Below are 21,264 nucleotides of genomic sequence, written 5' to 3' on the forward strand. Positions count from 1 at the left end.
ACAGCCACGAGGGCGCCCACGCACACACATGCATGTACACACATGCAGAGACACACATGCCAGCCTCTGGCACTGACGGCTACAGCACTAGTGCACAGCCCACGCAAGCATGAGCACACACATGTACACACATGCACCCACGCGCGCACACACACCCCAGCCCTTGGCACAGACACGGAGCACACATGCAACCACACGCACACACACAGACGCAGGAGACAGGTTCGCGACACAAGGTCATCTTTATTGTGGCGCTCGGTGGGCAGCTCCGGAGAGCGGCTGGCCGGAGCGGTGACAGCCGCAACACAGGCTAAGGCACTTGGATTCTGTCGAAGGGGGGCGGGGAGCGAGCCTGTCCGCCCCGCGGCGGCGGCCTCCGGGCCGACCCCGGGCCCCGCGCGGGTCTGAATGCAGCATATGAACACGGACACGCCCGCGCGGGGCCCACGGACAGGCAGTGACAGACTCGGAGCTCCATCCTTTATTAGGCGAGAAGACTCCGCCTCTCGGACCCCTTCCCGGACCCCGGTGCCGCCGGCCACGTAGGGGCTGCGGAGTGACGGGGGCGTCCCCGAGTCTCCCCAGTGGGGTCTCCCCTGGCCCTTGGCGACCCAGCTGGACTCGGACCCGGGACAAGTTCCTGAACCATTCAATAGTTTGGTCCCCAAGAGTGCGGGAAGCAGCGGGCCGGCGGGCGGGCGGGCGCCTGGGCAGGGGAGGGGGAGCGGGGGCGTCATTGCACTGAGACCTGCAGCGGGCGGGGCCGGGGCGCTGCCCGGAGGGGGGGTCACACGCCCGCCCTCCCCCGCCTGCCCCCCGCCCTCTGCGCCCCGCACAGAGGGGCCCCCGGGTCTGCTCGTGCCGCGGGTGGGGGGTCGGGGTGTGAGGTCACCGTGTGTGATTGCCAAGAGCAAAGAGGGTGCTGGGGGGGGGCAATGGTGACGGGGGGGGGGGGGACGTGACTCTCCCGGGGCGCCCAGCTATCAAAACTCCTCAGGCGAAGAAAAATAGATTCGTAGAAAACTCTGGCCCGGCCGGGGGGCCGCCTCGTCGCAGGGCGACCCGCCCACTGGCCGCTCTCCTCCCGGGCGGGGGCCCGGGACCCTGACTCTTTGGTATCAGATTTGGGGGGGCGGGTGGGGGCCGGAGGGGGAGCTGCAGCACGGGGAGCCGGAGGGCCTGGAGGAGGCGGCGGGGGCGCGGGCAGAGCTGATCCCAGGGCGGGGAGGGGCGCCGGGTCCCCGGGCTCCGTCGGTCCTGGGCGGCGCCTACTCGGCGGCCTTGGCCTCGGCCCCGTCGGCCTTGCCGTCCACCTCCTCGTCCGAGCACTCGCCCGTCCCCTTCCGGGCCATGCGGCGCGGCACGACGAACGGCAGGTCCCCGCGCCTGCGGAACAGGGGCACGGGGGTCAGCGGGGCGCCCGGGACCCCCAACCCCCGCCAAAAGCAGGGCTCCAGTCCCAACCCCCCAACCCCGAAACTCGGGGCGGCTGAAGGGCCAAGGGCACCCTCTGGGTCCCCGCAGCCCCACACAGGAAACCAGAGTGACCGCCACGTCCCCACATGCGCTGGGCATGTGGCCCCACGGCCAGCGCGCGCCTGCGCAGAGAGCAGAAAGGGGGAGCCCCGGGAGCCAAAGGAGGACCCTGGAAGGAAAGACCCTCCCGGAGCAGGGGACCCTGTCGGGGCGTCCAGGCACCCGGTGTGTCCGGGGCATCTGCTGGTGCCCGAACCCCAGGGAGCAAATACTGGCGGCTTCTGAGTGCGCCCCCGGGACACTGCCAGGGGCGCAGGGCCCCGAGCCAGCAACGGCCAGAAAAAGGCAAGAGGCGGCGGGGGAGAGCACGGCCGGGAGGGCGCGCGCTCTGCTGATCTGGGTTTGGTCCCGGTCACCCCGAGCCACCAGGGGTGATCCCTGAGCGCAGAGCCAGGCATGAGCCCTGAGCACCACGGGGTGTGGCCCCAAAACACAGAAACGGGGGGAGAGAAAGAGGAGAGAGACAGAAAGGGGAGAGAGAGGAGAGGAAACAAAGAGGGGAGTGAGAGGAGAAAGGAGAGAGGGGAGAAGGGAGGAAGAGAGGAGACGGCCCCCCTTTCTCATTAGGAGGCGGCAGGAGCCCAGAGGGCCCCCTTCTCCTCTTCTCCCTGACTCAGGCAGTGGCCAAGGCACAGAACGGGCCCAGGGTCACCCGCTGACCAGCTCCATCCTGTGCATCACCCCTTGCCCTCTAGGGAGTAGGTGAGGGGGTGGGGGGGTGTCACCACCGCCACCTCCTCCCAGATCCTCCGGGAACACGCAGGTTCTGACTTTCTCAGTGGGGAGCCTGCTCTCCTGGGGACCCCCGCTCACCTGAGCTTGCTCTTCAGGGAGCTGACCTCGCGGTTCATGGCATCGGCCGTCTCCGTGGCGTCCTCCAGCTCCCGCTGCAGCTTCCTGCGGGACGCGTTGGCGCGCTGCGCCTCCTCCTCGGCCTCCTCCAGCTGCCGCTTCAGCTGCTTCAGGCGGGTGGACGCCTTGTCGGCCTGCAGGGACGCGGGCGGGTGAGGGGCGCCAGGGCCGCGGCCGAGCCCCCCTCCCCTCCGGCACCCCGCCCCCGGCCCCGCCCCCGGCCCGGCGCGCACCTGGTCCTTGTACTGCTCCGCGTTCCTCCGCTCGTCGTCCACCTGCAGCAGCACGTCCTTCAGCTTCTTCTCCGCCCGCCGCACCTGCTTGCTGGCCGCCTGGCGCTCCCTGCGGGCACGGGGATAGGGCTCAGGGCACCCTCCTGGCGGGGCTCGCTGGATGCCCCCACCCCGCGGGGTGGTAGCTCGGGGACTCCCGCGGGAAAGGCGGGCTCCGCTCGGAGCGTCTCCGCGGCCAGGCAGAGGGCGGGGGTCGGGGTCGGGGGGCACCTGTGGCCAGCCCCACGCCACCCCGGTGCAAGGGGGCACGCCTCGGACCCTCACGGAGCCCCCACACGGGGTCCTCAGCACCCTAGACTTTCTGTGCGTGTTACGGGAGGCGCTGGCGGGGCTCAGGGAGCACTCTTGGGGTCAAGGAGCACTCCTGGGGGTCAGGGAGCACTCTTGGGGGGTCAAGGAGCACTCCTGGGGGGTCAGGGAGCATTCCTAGCAGGGGTCAGGGCACACTCCTGCCGGGGCTCGAGGGACCATCCGCCTGCGGGGCCGCCCTGTCCCCAGGTCCCCCTCCCTGTGCTAAGGTCGAGGCCCCAAGGTGGGCAGCGGGCCGGCCACCCACTTGGTCTCGTTGTCCAGCTGCTCCTCGAGCTGCGCGATCTTGGCCTCCAGGGCGCTGATGGACGCCTTGTACTTGGACTTGACGGCGGCCTCCATCTCCTGCAGCTTGAGCTTGAGCTCCTTGTTCTGCCGCTCCATCTGCTGCCGCGCGTTCTCGTTCTTCTGCGCGTGGCTGCGCTCCAGGTTCAGGTCGGTGTTCATCTGGTCGATCTGCGGGCGGGGGGCCGTGAGCCGGGGCGCCGAGGGGGCGGAGGGGCCAGTGGGGGTGAAGGCGCGGGGGCAGGGCCAGAGGGGGCGAGGGCGGGAAGGCCTGGGAAAGCTTGGATGGGGGGTGGGGGCGGGGCGGGGGCCGGTGAGGGGCAGGCGGGGTGGGATGGGAGGGATGGGGCGGGCAGGGCGGGAGGGGTGATGGGGCGGGGTGGGTGGGCGGGCGCACCTGCAGGTTGGCCTTCTTCAGCCGGTCGTTGACCAGCTCCGTGTTGCCCTGCTCCTCCTCCAGCTCCTCCTCCAGCTGCGCGATGCGGGCCTCCAGGCGCCGCTTCTCCTCCAGGGCCAGGGCGCTGTGGGCGCGGGCGGGGCGGTGAGGGGCGCCCGTCCGCCCGGACACCCCCGCTGACCGCCAGCCCGCCCGGGCACCCCCGGCCTCCGCTGACCACCAGGCCGCCCGCCCGGACACCCCCGGCCCCGCTGACCGCCAGGCCGCCCGCCCGCCCGCTCACCCCCGTCCCCGCTCACCACCAGGCCACCCGCCCGGACACCCCCGGCCCACTGACCGCCCGCCCGCCCGCTCACCCCTTGCCGCTGCTGTTGGCGATCTCGTCGGCCAGCTCGTCCCGCTCCTGCTGGGCCTGGCGCTTGGCACGCTCGGCGGCCGCCAGCTCCTGCGGAGAGGCCGGGCCCGTGAACCGGGGGCGGGGGGCACAGCCCCGAGAGTCCCAAAGGTGCGCCCGTCCCTGGTCCCCGCCGAGGCACACCCCACTCGCTGACCTCCCCCGGGCTCCGCCCAGTCCCCGGGCCTCTGCTTAGGGCCGCGGAGGCGCCCGGCCCCAAGGCAGGCTGGAAGTCAGAGGGGGGCGCTGGGGCCGGGGTCCGAGGCACAGCAGTAGAGGACAGCAGCCCAAGAGTGACTCAGGGGGCGGATGTGACTCAGCCCACGCTGCCGAGGTCAGAGCCCAGGGACACAGCCCCCACGGGCCGCATGCGCAGTGGCCGAGGGGCCGGGGCACACGGGTGACGGGGGTCTGGGGGCGTGGGGGTGCTCCTGGGGTGCGGGAAGTGGGGATTCCCACAAAGTCCCGTTTGCAGGGAGGGACCGGCCCCGGTGACAGCTTAATCCACAGACACACAGGAGGACCCCCCAGGGAGCTGCTGCTTAATGAGACTCTGCGGGGAACCTTGTTCAGCAGGGAGAAGCTGCCCGCTGCTTCCCAGGGGAGGCAGGCCTGGCTCGCCCCAGCCACAGGCGCCTGCTGGTAAGAGGCAGCTCCAGCGCCCTCTGCTGGCTGGACCCACCTCCTGCGACCAAATCATCCCTCCCCAGCGCCCTCTGCTGGCTGGACCCACCTCCTACAGTTGGCTTAGCTCTCCCCAGCGCCCTCTGCTGGCTGGACCCATCTCCTGCAGTTGAATTATCCCTCCCCAGCGCCCTCTGCTGGCTGAACCCACCTCCTGCAGTTGAACTATCCCTCCCCAGCGCCCTCTGCTGGCTGAACCCACCTCCTGCAGTTGAACTATCCCTCCCCAGCGCCCTCTGCTGGCTGGACCCATCTCCTGCAGTTGGCTTATCCCTCCCCAGCGCCCTCTGCTGGCTGGACCCACCTCCTGCAGCCAAGTCATACCTCCCCAGTGCCCTCTGCTGGCTGGACCCATCTCCTGCAGTTGGACTATCCCTCCCCAGCACCCTCTGCTGGCTGAACCCACCTCCTGCAGCTGGATCATCTCCGCCTCCATGCTCTTCAGCTTCTTCTCATTCTCCTTGGCCTGAGCCAGGATGTCCTCCCGGGAGGCACGTGTGTCCTCCAGCTCACGCATGTAGTCCTTCATCTGGGCCTGGGATGGGAAGGAAGAGGCTTGGTCGATCCCAGGTCCTGCCCGTCCACACCCCGTACAGGACCAACCACTCCCACAGGATCCTGGGGCCGGTTTTCAGTCTGACAACACCTTTCACTGGCTTTTACCTTATGGATGGAAGAGTCAAAGGGGTCCCGAGCCTGCACCGATTTCCCACTGTTTGCAGTGCTAGGCCTGAGACTCTTGACTTCAGCAGGGCTGTGTGTCCCATCAGGCTGAGCCAGAGCGCTGATCACTACAACGTCCTGTGACCTGACCTAGCATGTTCTAAAGCCCAACTGCTGCACTGACAAGACAGGAACACAAGACAGGAACCTGTCTGCAAGTCACGAGATCTTGGTGTAAGAGCTTATTTCCTCCCGCATAACTCCCCGATGGCAGGTCTGGCGGGAGGGGGGCAGTGGGTCTCCAGCAACACTCGGCACAGTGGCCATGGGACTTGAAAACAAGCTGCCACCATTTCTTACTGCTGCCAGTTTGCCAGGTGACATGGCATCTCAGAGGTCTCTCTCTTTTTTTTTTTTTTTGGTTTTTGGGTCACACCTGGCGATGCTCAGGGGTTACTCCTGGCTCTGCACTCAGGAATTACTCCTGGTGTGCTCAGGGGACGATATGGGATGCTGGGAATTGAACCTGGGTTGACTGCATGCAAGGCAAACGCCCTACACGCTGTGCTATCACTCCAGCCCCTCAGAGGTATCTTTAAGGTGCAATATCTCCCCCAAATGTGTGTCCCAGTTCCAGCTGCTTCACTGAACCATCAGCTCCAGAACCTCCCGTGTCTATGGATGAAGCCCGGCCTGCATCAGAACCTGGCCCGTCCGTGGTTTGTTCTGGAACCCGGCCGTAACCCTGAGGCCCTCACTGGTCTGTACTGGAGGCACTCAGTCGTTGGCTTAATTGCACGTGTTCTTGCTCCCAGTTTACCTCTGGGCCTCTCAGTCTCCCTCTAAGACGGGGAGACGGGCACCCCGGGGCCTGTTCAGAGAGGGCAGGGCGGCAACGCCCAGTATGTGCCAGTCACCCCGTCTCACCTGCAGCTTCCGGAGCTGCTTGATGGCTTCGTCCCGGTTCTTGTTGGCCGTGTCGATGTGGGCCTCCAGGTCCTTCAGGTCCATCTCTAGCTTCTTCCGGGCGGCCATCGCCATGGAGCGCTGCTTCCGCTCATCCTCCAGCTCGGCCTCCATCTCCCGCACCTGGGGAGTGGCCGGCAGCTAGGGGCGCGCCCACGGACCTGCGCCTCCGGCTGAGCCCAGGGCGTCCAGCCCCAGTGCTGTGGGAGGGGGAATCTGCAGGGCCCCCTGTCCCAGCACCACGAGCCCCCACACAGGGCAGCCCCAGGAGGCCCCCCAGGAAATCCCCACCGGGGGGAGTCCCTGCGTGCCAGGCCCGGCCCTCGGGGCCCCAGCGCACCTGGCGGACCAGCTGCTTCTTCTTCTCCTCGCTCTGCTCGTCGCGGCCCTGCAGGTCGCGCTCGAACTGGGCCTTCATGGCCTGCAGGTTGACCTCCAGCCGCAGCTTGGCGTCTTCGGTGGCCTGCAGCTCGTCCTCCAGCTCCTCCAGCTGCGTCTTCATCTCCTCCACCTGCTGCTCCAGCGCCCGCTTGGACTTCTCCAGCTCGTGGACCTGCGCCCCGGGGAAGTTGCGTCAGGGACGGGGGGCGCGGGGCGAGAGGCCGCCAGGAGCCCGGGGTTCAGGGTCGGGGCGGGGTGGGGCGGGGGGGCACTCACGCTCTTGCCCACGTCGTCCTTGGAGCTCATGAGGTCCTCCATCTCCGTGCGGTACTGCTTGTTGAGCCGCTCCAGCTCGGCCTTCTGCTCCACAGCCTCCTCCAGGGCCCGGGCCAGCGAGAGCGCCTTGGTCTCCTTCTCCCGGGCCTCGGCCTCTGCCCGGTCCCGCTCCTCGGCGTACTTGGCCGAGATGGTCTTCTCCTCGGCCAGGAGCTGGGGAAGCCGCGGGCCGGGCCAGGTGAGGCTGTGGCACTGGACCCCTCAGGCCAGCCCAGAGCCTGCTCCCCGCCCCTGTGGCCTCAGCACCCCCCCACTCTGGAGGATAGGGGGGGACCCCCGGAAGCAGAGTCCCAAAGAGGGGGACCAAAAGGGCAGAGTCAAGCCAGTCAGGCTGGTATGAGAATGTTCTGGGGCTCCTACACCTGGGCAGGTGACCCCCACGCCAAACTGGGTACCACTCTCGGCACTGGCACAGTGATGGCCGTCACCCGGGGATGATGGCCCCCTAGGGAAGCCCATGGGCACAGCTTGCCCAGGACCAGGGAGGCCACACTGCCCCTGGGTGACCGGGTGGCATTTGTCTCAGGGAAATGGCCACTCCACAGGGCAAATCCTGCAGGGGGCCCTGACTCAGGAGGGGGCTGAGGTTCTCCAGCCTGAGCCTCCCTGCCGGGCCCCCCCCCAGCAACCCCCGAGTCTCACACCTTCCCTCCCCCACAAGCCGCATGATCTCTGTGGCTGGACCTGCCCTTAAGGGGCGAGGTGGCAAACACTCTGATCTGGGGGGTCGTGGTCTCTGTTGCAAGACCTCAACTCACTCCCACGGCCCAGCTGGCCAGAGGCGGGATGCATAGGGGCGGGGGGCTGCACTCGCTGAGCCCTGATTTCCCTCCACCACCCCCAACCCATGTCTGCTCCTCGGTGCGCTGCCTCAGATCTTCTGTGATGAGATACCGAAAAACCCACAAAATTTCTGGAGAAGGGTCAGAAACAAATAGGGTCAAGCCGGGTTCACTTCCTTAGCACACAGGAAACCTGAGCACAGAGCCAGGAGTCAGCCCTGAGCACCGCTGGGTGCAGCCCCCAAACAAATAATCAAAAATTCTAGATAATGAAACTGGTTCAATATCGGAAACCCACAAGGGCGAGGGCTATTTGTCTCTTGCCACCTGGGACGGATGCCCCGTGGGGAGCTGAGAGGGGAGAGCTGGGCACTGGGCCCCCCGGCCGAGCAGGGAGGGGAGGGGAGCCCCCACCCTGGGCCACTGCGCACACCTGGTCGAACTTCTTCTGCTTCTTCTCCAGGTTGCACACGCTCTGCCGCTGGTGGTCCAGGTCCACGAGCAGGTCGTCCAGCTCCTGCTGCAGCCGCGTCTTGGTCTTCTCCAGCTTGTCGTAGGCTGCCACCTTCTCCTCGAAGCGCTGGCCCAGCCCCTCCAGGTCCTTCTGCAGCTTCTTCTTGGCCTCCTCGGCCGTCTCCAGGCACCCGACACCGTCCTCCATCCTCTTCTTCATGTCGGACACCTGAACAGAAGCAGCGAGTCAGAACGCCCCAGATGCATGCTCGCACATACACACACATGTGCACACACACGCACATACACATAAACATGCACATAAACACGCACACATGCATGTGCACATGTACATACAGATAAACACTAACATGCATACACGTGCACATGTGTGCATACACATAAACATGCATACATGTGTACACACATGCACATAAACATGCATACATGCATACATGTGCACACATGCATATACACAAGCATACATGTGCACACATGTATACATGTGCACACATACATGTGCACACACATACAGATAAACATGCGTACATGCATGTGCACACAGATAAACACGCATACATGCATGTGCACGTGCACATAAATATGTATACATGCATACATGTACACATGAGCACATGCAGATAAACATGCATACACGCATACATGTGCACACACACGCAATACACACACACATGCATACGTGTGCACACATGTATACATATGCACACATACAGATAAACATGCATATATGCATGTGCACATGCACATACAGATAAACGCATACGTGCATACATGTGCACATGCAGGCTTACACAAACATGCATACATGCATACATGTACACACATGCAGATAAACATGCATACATGTGCACATACACATGAACACACATATGTGCATACACGCACACACATAAAAATGCATACATGTGCACACACATGCATATGCATACAAACACGTATACATACATACATGTGCACATACACACACATATATACACACTTGCACACACACAGCCTGGGGGCCACATGACTGAATGTGGGGATTGTAGAAACACCAAGGCAATAGCAAAAGGTTTCCAGGCCACAGACCAATTCAAAATTAACTGTGGGGAGCCTGGGGTGCTCACAGTGCTCATCCAGGTTGTTTCACAGCCAGAAATGGGTGACGAGGGGCAGGTGAGAAAGCCCAAGGACACGGCACTTTGCCATGCCCACAGCCAACCCCCACCGGCCCCTGGCGTGTGTGTGCCACAGTCGTGGAGCCCCACAGGGGAACCCCGGGGAGGCTCCCGGCAGAGGCTGGGGTGCAGGCGGCGCGGGCCCACCTGCATCTGCAGGCTGGCGACTTGCTTCTCCAGGTTGCGCTTGGCCTCCTCCTCCTCCTCCAGCTGCTCGCGGAAGGAGTTCTTCTCGTCCTCCAGCTGCCGCAGCCTGGTGCTCAGGCTCAGCTTCTGCCGGTTCTCCTCCTGCAGCTGCTCCTGCAGGCGGGAGAGACGGGGCGGGCTCAGGACGCGCCCCCGGCTCGGCTGGGGAGGGCGGGCGGGGAGGCGGCCCCCGGGCGGGCACCTGCGTGTCCTGCAGCTGCGACTCCAGCGTGGAGAAGTCCTTGGTGAGCTTGCTGGACTTGCTGTCCGACTGCGAGAGGAGGCCCGTGACGTTGTCCAGCTCCACCTGCCGGGGGCACGGAGCACACAGGCGCGTGAGTGGGCCGGGAGCACTGGGGGAGGGGCGAGGAGGGGTGGGGGGGTCCCCGGCCTGGGGGCCCGGCTCACCTGCAGCTTGGAGACCTTGTCGGCCAGCTCGGTGCGCGTGCGCTCGCCCTCGGCCAGCTTGCCCTGCAGCTCCTGCAGCTGCGCCTCGGCCTTCTTGCGCCTGTGCTCCGAGTCCCCCTTGCCCTGCAGCAGTGCCTTCACCTCGCTGGCCAGCTCCCCCCGCTCGCTCTCCAGCGTCTGCTTGGCCTTCTCCAGGTTGGCCTTCACCTGCGGGCGGCAGCAGACGCACGTCGGGCGGGGCCAGGGCCAGCTGCCCACAGCAGGGACGGCACCAGGGCTGTGGGGGCCTGGACACAGGGGCCCTGGACACGGGGGGCGTGGACACGGGGAGTCTGGACACGGGGCATGGACACGGAGGGCATGGACACGGGCCCTGGACACGGGGGGTCTGGACACAGGAGACCCTGGACCAAGGTCATCAGCAAGTGTTGTTCTGGTGGGTTGTTCAGGGCAGGGGGTCAAGCCCAGGACCTCACACGGGCCGGGCATGGGCCGTCACTGATGCCTCCACCCCCAGCGGCGAGTTCCTGGCTAACACTGGGGCCTTTGCAATGCCAGAGGCCAGGGGTCCCCCCACAGAGCTGGGAGCAGGAGGCCGGGAGATGAAGGGTCGGGCCGAGGGTACTTCTAAGCACCAGAGGACATAGCGGGGGGCACCGGGACGCAGCTGTGCCCATCCCCACGTGCAGAGCCATGCCTCATGAGCGAGCTGCAGCCCTGGCCGGCACTGACCAGGAGGAGGGATCCCAGGCCTCCAAATAGGGGGGCCGGGACGGGAGAAAGGATGTTGATTTCCTCGAGGCGTCAGGCTCCTCTAGGGCGATCCGGCCACCCCACGGCCTCACAGAGGGGACACGTGTGTCGGCAGCACCCCTGCCCCAGAGCCCAGCCTCCCTCCATGGCGTCCCTGCCCGCGCACCCGCTTGGTCTGCTCCAGCTGCTCGGCCAGCTCCTCCACGGCCTGCGCGTGCTTCTGCCGCATCTCCTGGATCTGCGACTCGTGCGTCTTGGCCTCCTCCTCCAGCGTCTTCTTCAGGATGTTCACCTCCTGCTCGCGCTTGGACCTGGGGGGAAAGACAGCGTCAGCAGGGGGGCTCCAGCCCTAGCCGACCCCGCCCCCGGGTCCCGCCCCTGGCCACGCCCTCGGCCTCGGGCCCCGCCCACGGCTCCCAGCCCCACCCCTGGCCCCGCCCACGGCCCCCAGCCCCGCCCCCGGCGCCCACCTGAGCTCCTGCTGGGCAGCCGTGGAGTCCAGCGTGTCCTCCAGCTCCGTCTTCAGCGCCTCCAGCTCCTCGCCCAGGTCCCGCTTCTGCTTCTCGGCCTTGTTGCGGGACGCGCGCTCCGACTCCAGGTCCTCCTGCAGCTCGGACACCTGCGACTCCAGCTCGCGGATCTTCTTGAGTGCCAGGTTCTTCTGGGCCGCCTCCTCCTCCACCCTGCCGGGACCGGGCGCCCGTGAGCGCGGGGAGCGCAGGGCCCACGGGCCGGGGGGCGGGGGGACCCTCTCCTCTCTCCCCTCCCGTGAACGCCCATGGCTCCCAACGCCCCCAGAAAAGAAATCGACCGAGACGCTGAAAAGCGCGGCTACCCGCCGCCCAGGACCAGTCGCGGTGGGCTGGGGCTCCCAGGAGGAGCAGTGGGCGGCTGTCAGGGGTCTCCCCCATCCCGATCAGACCCTGGGTGCGGGGACCGGGTACGAGGCCTGGCAGAGCACCACCAGGCCGGGCTCCTGCTATTCTATTTTTTGTTTTGGATATTTTACAATTGGGGAGGCGGGAGCGGAACGATAATAAGGCGGGTAGGGCGTTTGCCCTGCACACAAGCAACCCGGTTCAGCCCCCGGCAGCCCAGACGGGCCTCAGGCCCCGCCCGAGTGACACCTGAGCACAGAGCCAAGAGTCCATCCGCCCTGAGCCTTGTCAGACTTGGTTTCAGGGGCACAGCGATGCTCAGGACACTTTGTGAGGTGCATCAGCACAAAGCAAAGCAAATGCCTGAACTATCTTTCTGCACATACACACACTTCTATTTTTTGCTCTTTTTAAGTGTTTGGGCCCCCTGGCGGTGCTCAGGAGTTACTCCCGGCTCCATGCTCAGGAATCCCTCCAGGCGGGCTCGGGGGACCGTAGGTGGCTCTGGGGGTCGAACTCAGGTCCAACGCATGCAAGGCCAGCGCCCTGCCCACCGTGCCACCTCCCGGCCCAGGGGCGGCTGGTGACCGTGTGGGGCGGGGGGCCCCCACCTGGCCAGTGCGGCCTGCAGCTCCTCCTCCTTCTTGGCCAGCTGCATCTTGAGCTCGGCGATCTGCGCCTGCAGCTCGGCGATCTGGTCGCTGAGGTCGGTGGAGTCGCCCTCCAGCTTCCGGCGCGTCTTCTCCAGCTCCTGCCGCTGCTTCTCCTCTCTCCGGAGGCGCTCTGCCGGGACGGGGAGAGGCTGGAGCCGCCATGGGGGCCTTTCCCTCTAGGGGGCGCCCCCTCCCAGCCCCCATCCTCAGCCTCCCCATGCGGGGATCCAGGCTCAGACCCTGAACACTGCCCCCTGCTGGCCACTAGCACAGAGGCAGCCTGTGCTTGCACCCTAGAGAGTCAGGCTCCCCGGTGCACCCGTGACCCCCTCACCCTCCAGGTCGGAGATCATGGCCTCGTGCTTGTTCTTGAGCTTGGCCAGGCTCTTAGACTTCTCCTCCTCCTCGGTGAGGTTGGTGGTGAACTCGGCGATTCTGTCTTCCAGCAGCTTTTTCTCCTGGGGGCGGGAGGGCGTGTGAGGGGCGCCCGGAAGCCAGGGGGGCCTCCCGGACACACAGAGCTGGAGGGGCACATCTGAGGGGTGGCAAGGAGCTTGCCAGGGCTGCCCGGGCCAGTGACAAGCTCCCCTGAAGGGCCAGAAGCGTCTGGCACCCCGCTGCCCTCCTGGGCCGCCCTGAGACCTGCCCCGTGCGGCCTGCCCGGTGACCACACAGCCCCCTGGAACAGGCCCGCTCGCTCACACAAACCTCCTCACACGACACCCCCAGGTGGGCATCGGGCACCCAGGGCTCCCTTGGACCCCACACCCAGCCTCGGCTGCCCCCTGCACGGGCGCCTGCAGGGATCCCACGAGGACGGACGCCACTAAAGGGGCTTGGTGCACCCGTCCTGGGGGTCGACAGCTCAAGAGCAACCTGGCTAGCCTAGGGGCTGGACCGTCCAGCAGAGGGGGGGGGCGCTCGCCTTGCCCACGGCCAACCCAGGTTCCAGCCCCCAACACCCCTTGTGGTTCCCTGAGCCCCTCAAGGCGTGATGTCTGGGCCCAGGAGTCACCCCTGAGAGCCACCAGGGGTGACGCAAAAACCAAAGAAACCTTCAAGTCATCATCATGATCACGCAACCTGGCACCTAGGACAAAATCCCAAACCTGCCCCGGTGTGGACCCCCCCCCCGACTTGGATCAGAGAAACGGGGCCTGGCGCCCCCCCACCCCCGGGACGCAGCAGCGACGGGGCGGGCACCTTGGCCAGCTTGCAGTTCTGGTCCTCCATGATGATCTGCTCCTCCTCCAGCTTCTTCAGCTTGGCCTCGGTCGTCACCTTCTCCAGCTGCAGCTTCTGCCGGGCGCTCTCCTCCTCCTCCAGCTGCTCCTCCAGCTCCTGCGGGCGGGCAGGACAGCGTGTGAAGCTGGCGGGAGCACCCTTGGGCAGGGAGCACCCCCAGGGGAGGGAGTACTTCCAGGGGAGAAAGCACTCCCAGGGCAGGGAGCACTCCCAGGGGAGGAAGCACTCCCAGGGCAGGGAGCACTCCCAGGGGGGGAAGCACTCCCAGGGGAGGGAGCACCCTGAGGGGAAGAACCGCTCAAAGTGGCCAGAGGGCCGGGAGGCGGCCGATGTTGGGACACACACTGTGACATCTGTGTCCCCTGGTCCCCACCCAGCCCGCAGCGCCCGGCCCCGCTCGGCCCACCTGGATGTTCTGCTGCATCTTCTTCTTCTCGGCCTGCAGGTGCTGGCAGCGCTCCTCCTCCTCCTCCACGCGGGCCTCCAGGTCGTGGCAGATCTCCTCCAGCTCCTGCTTCTTGGCCGTGAGCCGGGCCCGCAGCTCCTCGGCCTCGGCGCACAGCTCCGTCTCCGCCTGCAGCTGCTCCTGGAGCTGCATCTTCTCGGCCATGAGCTGCAGGTGCACGGGAGATGGCGGGGCGGGGTCAGGGGCGGCTGCCCAGGTGCGGGGACCCCGCTGGGCCTCCGCACGCCCCAGGGGGGCCTTGCAGAAAGGCCGGTGGGCTTCCCCCACACACACACCTCCCCCTTACAGGCCGGGGGACCGGCCTGTAGGACACCTGAGCCATGTTTGCGTCCCCAGAGCTCTGCCCGTTGCGGTCCTGGGGCCCCTGGCCAGAGGAGCACCACAGTCTGGGGGCCTCGCCCCGAACTGGTGGCCGGTTAACCAAGAATTGCCCCATGGGCGCCCCCCCAAACCCCCTGCAAAGGAACGAACTGACATTCTAATAGAAACCCCTCCTGCTGCCTTCCCGCTGGCGGCCTGCAGGGGGCAGCAGGGGCGCACCTGGCTCTGCAGCGTCTCCATCTCGGTGAGCCGGTTCTCGGCCGCCAGCTGCTTCTCCCGCACCTTCACCAGCTCCTCCTCCTTGGCCATCATCTCCTCCTCCTGCCGGCTCACCTGCAGCAGCGGCTTCACCTGGGGGGCGAGAGGGCGGCCGGGACGCGTAAGCCCGAGGCGCCGGGGAAGCCTCACCAGGCGTGCTCAGACCCAGAGCCGGGCCGGAAGCGCAGGGAACGTCCCCAGGCTCAAACCCGGAGCAGGAGGAGAGAGAGCCTCTCGGCGGGCGGGGGGCGCGGCTCGGTGAGATCCTGACACCCCCCCCAACCCACCCCCGCCGGCTACACCGCGATGTCCAGAGGAAGCCCTGGAGAGCAGAGGGAGGACAGAGACTACCACGGCTGGCAGGGGCCGGGTGGGGGGTCCGAACCCCAGGTCTCAGAGTCTTTTATTCCTCATGCCTAGGTCAGCAGATGTTCTCCGTGACCAGGTTATAAGGAAACACAGCGGGGCCGCTTGACCACTGATGGGCTTAGAGGGCAAGGGCGCCCCCTGGTGGCACACCCCGGAACAGGTCGGGAGCTATTCTCCCGCCCCTCCCCTCCCCCGCCCGTCACCCCCAGCAGGGCTGTGGCTGGGCCTCCCGCGGCCTCCAGACCCCGCGTGTCAGCCACGGCCTGAGTCGAGGTGCCCGGCACAGGGAGCCCCGGCAGAGGCCCGCCTGGGCGCCCTCAGCCACACAGCGGATGCAGAGGCTCCTCCCTGCCCCGCCCCCCAGGGGGCGCGGTGAGGGGGCCCCCCCAGACCCACCTTGGTGAAGAGCCGCCACCACTGCCAGTTGCGCAGCTTGAGGTAGGCGGCACAGTTCCGCTGCAGCACCTTCATGGCCGTCAGCTGCTGCTGCCGCTTGGCGAAGGCCCTGTGGGCGGGACGGGCAGCAGCCCGGGGTCAGCACCCCAGGGTCACGGGAGACCCCGAGCCCCACAGCCCTGCCCTTGCTCAGGAGATGCTGCCCGCCAGAGCCTCTCGGGACAGAAGTATGTTGGGGGGGGGTAGCAGGTGGCCTGAGACCCCCCCCCTGGGTACCCGACCTCTCAGAGGTGAGGGAGTCCCGGCAAGCCCCGCCCTTTGTGAAGGTGGGTCAGGCCATGGGGTGAGGGTGGCTGCAGGGGTCCAGCGAGGTGGCAGCTGGCACCCAGCTACCCAGAGGCTCAGCCTCCCAGCCCTGCTGCCAACACAGGGTTCCCGTTTGGGGGCGACCCCAGCATCCTCGGGGGGGGGGTGCTGTGAGGTGTGGGCGGAAGGGCGTGGACAAACGAAGGTTCCACCTGACCCAACCGGGGCTCGTGGTTCGGACTGCAGCATGCTCTGCCTCGGAGGGGGGAGGGGGGTCTGAGGGTTCAGGGTACTTGGATGTGGCTGTGACACCCACGGGCCCATGGCGCCCAGGAGCCAGGAGTCACCCGGTGGGTGTCACTCCCACTGTGAGGGACACTAGGACGTGAGGCGTCACTCCGGGGCGGGGACCCCGGCGATGCTCAGAGCTGACTCCGGGCTCAGAGATGGCTCCTGGCAGTGCTCAGGGAACCCTATGGGATGCCGGGTGCACAGCAAATGTCCTCCCTGCTGTCCCGTCTCCCTGGCCTCACAGCGACATGATCACGTGTCTGGTTCCCGGGCCACACCCCATGCCCCTAGGCCTGACTCCGGGCTCTGTGCTCAGGGGTGGGACGGGGCACGGCCGGCGCCTTGACCCCACGCTGGCCCTCCTGTCCTCCCTAACGGGGAACCTCGAGCAGAGACCCAGGAAAGAGGTCAGGGGCCGCCCCGGACTCTCAGAGCCTCAGACAGCCGTCCCGGGCCCAGGGGTGCTGCGGGGGGGCGGGCGGGTGGGATACCCACTTCCTGGCCAGGTAGCCCCTGCAGCAGGCCTGGAAGCCGATGATGACGTCGGTGATCTTGAGGTCGCGCTCCTCCTCCAGGTGGGCCAGCACGCCCGCGCGGAAGAACACCTTGCTCTGGCCGATGCGGTACAGGTTACTGTCCAGCTCCAGCGCCTTGATCTGGGAGGGGGATGGTGGGTTGGTCACAGTCAGCACGCAGTAGATCCTGGGGGCCGGCCCCCAACCCCCCCCATACACACTGTGGTCCTTCCTGTGCTAGAGCCCCGGAAACTGGGGAGCGGCCTGGGGGCGGAAGGGGCTGGACACCACATCAGACTAACGGGCACAGAAACCCGGTGCTGGCCGCCCAGTGAGCAAAGGGGCCCTGGCACCAGGACCAGTGGCAGCCTGGTGTCCCCCTCTGCGGAGCCCCCCCCAGCCCAGCACCACTGCCGGCCAGTAGGAAGAAAGCACGCCCTCGAGGGGAGGCGGGAGTTTACAGCCCAGACACCGGCCACGCCACACAGCAGGGCTGAGGACCCCGCAAAGGACCCCCAGAACCTGCTCAGCGCGGGCATGCGGCTGGCACAGGACACACGTCTGAGGTTTTGGTGGGGGCTGAGGAGTCCCAGCCAGGGACGAGGCTCGGGCTGAGCTCAGAGAGGGTCTGTGCGTGGGTTCACGAGTGGGCCCGGGCAGGGGTCCATGTGTGAGTTCATGAGTGGAGCCGTGTGTGAGTCCATGTGTGAGCTGCGGCACCGAGCACAGCGGGGTGAGGACGGGAGGAGAGAGAGCACCTGGCGAAGCCCCCTGCGTCCCCCCCGAGCCCGAGGGAGGCTGGGAGGCAGCTCGACTCACCATGAGCACGCACGCCTGCTTCCCGTCCATGAAGCCCTTCGGGATGGAATTCGGAGTGAGGATCTCATACCTGAGGGCAGGAAGGGGAGCCGGGTGAGGGGACCCCATGGCCTGAGGACCAGCCCTGCTGTCAGAGGGGAGAGAGGTGGGGATGGAGGAATTCATCCCCTCAAGTTCCCCTGGGAAAGCGAAGAGACATCAGCAGCCCTCAGCCGCTCTCAGCTCTGGCTTGGAGAGAGAGAAAGGGAAGAAACATGCACGTGGAATATTCTGGAACCCGGGAACGCAGAGCTGCCAACTGCTGGTGCCCAGATGTAGTGTCTCTTCCCAGGAGACACAGCCCCCCACCTCCCTGATATGCTGCAGGGAACAGCCAACAGGTGGTCTGAGAGAGCGAGTATCTGGGGGAGGGGTGCTATCCCCGTGCTCTCGCTGCCCAGCTCTGAGCCTAGTCCTTCACGCCCAGGGGTCATATCCTCTGGCTTATATCCTTTAGTCCGCAGGTCCACTTAGGGAACAGAGTGTTGCACCTCCGACCCTGCCCAAGAGCTTTCTGCCTCTTCACTTTGCCCCCGGATGGCAGCAGATGGTGCCAGGCCCCCAGCCCCCACGTGACTCTCATTTCCGCAATCAGATCAGGTTGCCGCCTACTCCAGGACGATGGGGAGAGCGTGAGAGGCACACGGGACCTCAGCCGTGCATGGACACGGATACCGCTCACCGCCTCACCTCTGCCGGAACTCCTGGAAGACCACACGGTTGGGGAAGCCCTGGCGACAGATCCGGATGCCCTCCAGAACCCCGTTGCAGCGCAGTTGGTCCAGCACCAGATGGGGGTCCAGTTTGCCAGCCTGGAAAAGAAACACAGGCATGGGGTGGGGGGTGATTCCCTGCTAAAGACACGGGCGTGTGATACCAGCTGTGGGTGAACGCTATACAGTAAATGAACAGGAAGGGCAGGGTGCAGGTGTGCTGTCTCTTGGGGAGCCAGGGTCGAACAGCAGGGGGCGCTGAGACTCTGTGCTGGGCTGACAGAGGGCAATGAGACTGTGCTGAGCTCTTATGAGTCAGGGCCGACCAGCAGAGAGCACTGACATTCTCTGTGCTGGGCTGCAGTGTTAGGGCCAACCAGCAGAGGGTGCAAAGGCCCTCTGTGCGGGGCTGTGGTGCCAAGGCTGACCAGCAGAAGGCACTGAGACTCTGTGCTGGGCTGCAGTGTTAAGGCTGACCAGCAAAGAGCGCCGCAGCTCTCTGTGCTGGACTGTGGAACCAAGGCTGACCAGCAGAAGGCGCTGCAGCTCTCTGTGCTGGGCTGCAGTGCCAAGGCTGACCAGCAGAGGGTGCAGAGGCTCTCAATGCGGGCCTATGGTGCCAAGGCCGACCAGCAGAGGGCGCGGAGGCTCCGTGGTGGGCTAGTATCGGTTAGGGGGCGCAGTCCCGACGGTCGCCTCACCTTTTTCTCGTGGTTGGGGATGATGCAGCGCACGAAGTTGGGGTTGGTGTTGCGCAGCGTGGCCATGAGCTTGGACAGCTGCTCCTTGTAGAGCTGCCCCACCGTGCGGAACATGCCCTTCCGCGTCTTGAAGGCCCCGGGCATCGCCGTCTCCGACATGCCGGCCACCTGGTCCAGGCCGATGATACGGTCCACTGCGGGGGCCACAGGAGGGCAGTGTGAGCGCCCGGCAGGCCCGGAGGGAGGGAGGGAGGACGGCGGCACGAGAAAGGGACGGACAGACGGACAGCAGGACGGAGAAAGAGAGGCTGCGAGCAGCGAGAGCCAACCGCCCGGGGACCATGCAGAGGCCGACGGCCACCTCCGGGGTGGGGGACAGGAAACAGGAGAGGTCTGGGCCAGGCCGTGGGCCACAGAGGGGGACCAACTCCCCGCTCCTGCTGCCCACGGCAGAGTCCTGTCCCCAGGACACGAGCCAGCAGAGTGCTGGGACACAGCAATGTGTCCACCAGTCTGGGTGGGGTCAGCCTGTGAACCCCCCACCGCATAAGGTTACGTGGGCCCAGTGCCAAGACCCGTCCTGACTCACCCCTTTGCCTGGGGACTGGGGGTGTTGGCTCGATGGGCAGGGGGAGCTCTCGGCCCATTCTGCCCGGGGCTCTGGGCCCCGCACAACTCTCTCCAGCGGGACCCTGCCCCCCACGGAGAGCACAACCACCCGCGCAACACCTAACAGGCTCCCCAAGAACCAGCAGGCGATGGCGTCGTCAAGCCCAGGGCCCACCCGCTCACGCTCCTGGGGCTGGACTCCTGGCACCGGGCTCTGGGCACCTGCACCCAGGAAGCAGCCGGTCACTAGGGCTCACACCGGCGCCCGGACCCGAACCCACCGTTGTTGACCAAGCCTAGGGGTCAACACCCGCGGGCCAGCAACGTGCGGACAGTGTGAGGCAAGAGGTGCCCCTGAGCGGAACTGAAGACGCCCACCCGCAGTGGCAGCCGCGCCCTGGGACAGTGCCAAATGCCCGGACACTGCTCTCTGGGGAGCAGCCCGCATCCTTCACACAGGCCGGCGGCCCCGGGCCCCTGGCTGGCGTGGCGGCAAATAAAGGTCATGCCGAGAGGCTGCCCAGAGGGGGGATCAGGCCAGGGCACCTCAGGTGCCTGTGCTGTCCCCGGGAGGCCCAGCAGGAGAGGGCCTTTGCCAAGCTCACACATGTGCGTGCACGCGCGCACACACACACACACACACACACACACACAGAGCATGACACCAGGCCCTCATGCAGACACTGAAGCCGGTCAAGCAGGACATGTCCGGCAGTCGGAGACAGCTGCCCGCCCTCTCACACGCTGGAGAGGTGACACCCCCCAGGGGTCAACCCCGGCCCAGCCCTCCGGTGGCCGGGCACGGAGGTGGCCCCCTCAAGCTCGGGGGCCCGGGCGCAGGCGGGCAGGCAGACAAGCCCAGCAGGCAGGCAAGCCAGCAGCGGGGGGCCGCGCGGCCCAGATGCACCCCACACGCACGGGCCCCCACGCGGTGGCCAGTCACCTGGTTCTAGGTGCAGAAAGGGAAAGCGTTGATAGAAATAGGCTCTCTGAGTGCTCTGCATCTCTGCAACGGACAGGTTAAAGCAAACCCCGGCAAGGAGAGACCCACGGCCAGTCAGAGAGGAGGCGGAGGGGGGGCGGCGTGGGGCCGGGCTCCTCTGCCTCCTGGGGAGTGCAGAAGGTGCCGGGCGTCCACGCCGCGCGGGGCAGAGCTGCCCGGAGAGAAGGGCAGAGCCGCCCAGTGCTTCCAGCAGGAGGAGGATTGGGAGATGCCAGGGAAGGAGACCTGGGGGCTGCGGTAGGGATGCAAGCGCCCCCTGGTAGGTGGCTCAGTCATTGCCAGGGTGGGAAGAGGTCCCAAGTGGCCACAGAGAGGAAAGCAAGGGAGCAGAGGGCAGGGGGCAGGGGGAAAAGGGCAAAGGGCAAAGGGCGTACCATCCTTCCAGAGCTCTGAGACAAACTTGTCGGAAGACTGGTGCAGGAGCGTGGCAATGTTGTCGTTCAGGGGGTCCATGTTCTTCATCAGCCACTCATCGGCTTTGTAGTCCACCTGCCAAGTCAAGAGTCAGTCCCGAGACCGGCCACACGGGGGCACTAGTGCACACTGCTCCCTCCGGGGGCACAGACTGACCCGGATCACACACGAGTGAGAAACGGGGGAACCGGGGAGACAGGACAAGGTGACACTGCACAAGGCCAGCCAAGCCCGGAGTGATCTCCCCCAGCACCACACGGTCCCCTCAGCACCGCTGGGAGTGCCAGCGCCACAGTGACCCGGGAGCGGCCCCCCACACAAACGCGGCAGGCACGCGCCAAAACCAAAACGCCAAATAAAATACAATAAAAAGAAAATCCACGCTCAGACCAGCTACATCTGAGTCCTTCCG

At 66.2% G+C, this 21,264-nt stretch overlaps 1 protein-coding gene across 3 annotated transcripts in view; it reads right to left on the minus strand.

Moving 5' to 3' along the window:
* Positions 1-223: 223 nt before the first annotated feature.
* MYH9 (myosin heavy chain 9) overlaps positions 224-21,264 on the minus strand; it is a 76,253-nt gene continuing 55,212 nt past the window's right edge. For 2 of the 3 annotated variants that reach the window (XM_055141746.1, XM_055141747.1), the window contains exons 15-42: positions 20,813-20,927; positions 20,379-20,441; positions 18,827-19,020; positions 18,103-18,224; positions 17,374-17,443; positions 16,535-16,695; positions 15,443-15,551; positions 14,639-14,770; positions 14,039-14,245; positions 13,591-13,728; positions 12,722-12,845; positions 12,346-12,517; positions 11,327-11,539; positions 11,023-11,167; positions 10,104-10,310; positions 9,898-10,002; positions 9,657-9,809; positions 8,312-8,560; positions 7,037-7,249; positions 6,720-6,932; positions 6,341-6,502; positions 5,157-5,285; positions 4,029-4,117; positions 3,673-3,796; positions 3,238-3,446; positions 2,622-2,730; positions 2,350-2,522; positions 224-1,386 (exon numbers count right to left, since the gene is read on the minus strand). In XM_055141746.1, coding sequence (XP_054997721.1) covers positions 1,269-1,386; positions 2,350-2,522; positions 2,622-2,730; positions 3,238-3,446; positions 3,673-3,796; positions 4,029-4,117; positions 5,157-5,285; positions 6,341-6,502; positions 6,720-6,932; positions 7,037-7,249; positions 8,312-8,560; positions 9,657-9,809; positions 9,898-10,002; positions 10,104-10,310; positions 11,023-11,167; positions 11,327-11,539; positions 12,346-12,517; positions 12,722-12,845; positions 13,591-13,728; positions 14,039-14,245; positions 14,639-14,770; positions 15,443-15,551; positions 16,535-16,695; positions 17,374-17,443; positions 18,103-18,224; positions 18,827-19,020; positions 20,379-20,441; positions 20,813-20,927 — 4,218 coding nt within the window. In that variant the 3' untranslated portion in view covers positions 224-1,268. The remainder of the gene's footprint in view (positions 1,387-2,349; positions 2,523-2,621; positions 2,731-3,237; positions 3,447-3,672; positions 3,797-4,028; positions 4,118-5,156; positions 5,286-6,340; positions 6,503-6,719; positions 6,933-7,036; positions 7,250-8,311; positions 8,561-9,656; positions 9,810-9,897; positions 10,003-10,103; positions 10,311-11,022; positions 11,168-11,326; positions 11,540-12,345; positions 12,518-12,721; positions 12,846-13,590; positions 13,729-14,038; positions 14,246-14,638; positions 14,771-15,442; positions 15,552-16,534; positions 16,696-17,373; positions 17,444-18,102; positions 18,225-18,826; positions 19,021-20,378; positions 20,442-20,812; positions 20,928-21,264) is intronic. The other variant, XM_055141748.1, reaches the window with a different exon arrangement.

Source organism: Sorex araneus, chromosome 6 (genome assembly GCF_027595985.1).
Source record: "Sorex araneus isolate mSorAra2 chromosome 6, mSorAra2.pri, whole genome shotgun sequence".
Taxonomy (NCBI): domain Eukaryota; kingdom Metazoa; phylum Chordata; class Mammalia; order Eulipotyphla; family Soricidae; genus Sorex; species Sorex araneus.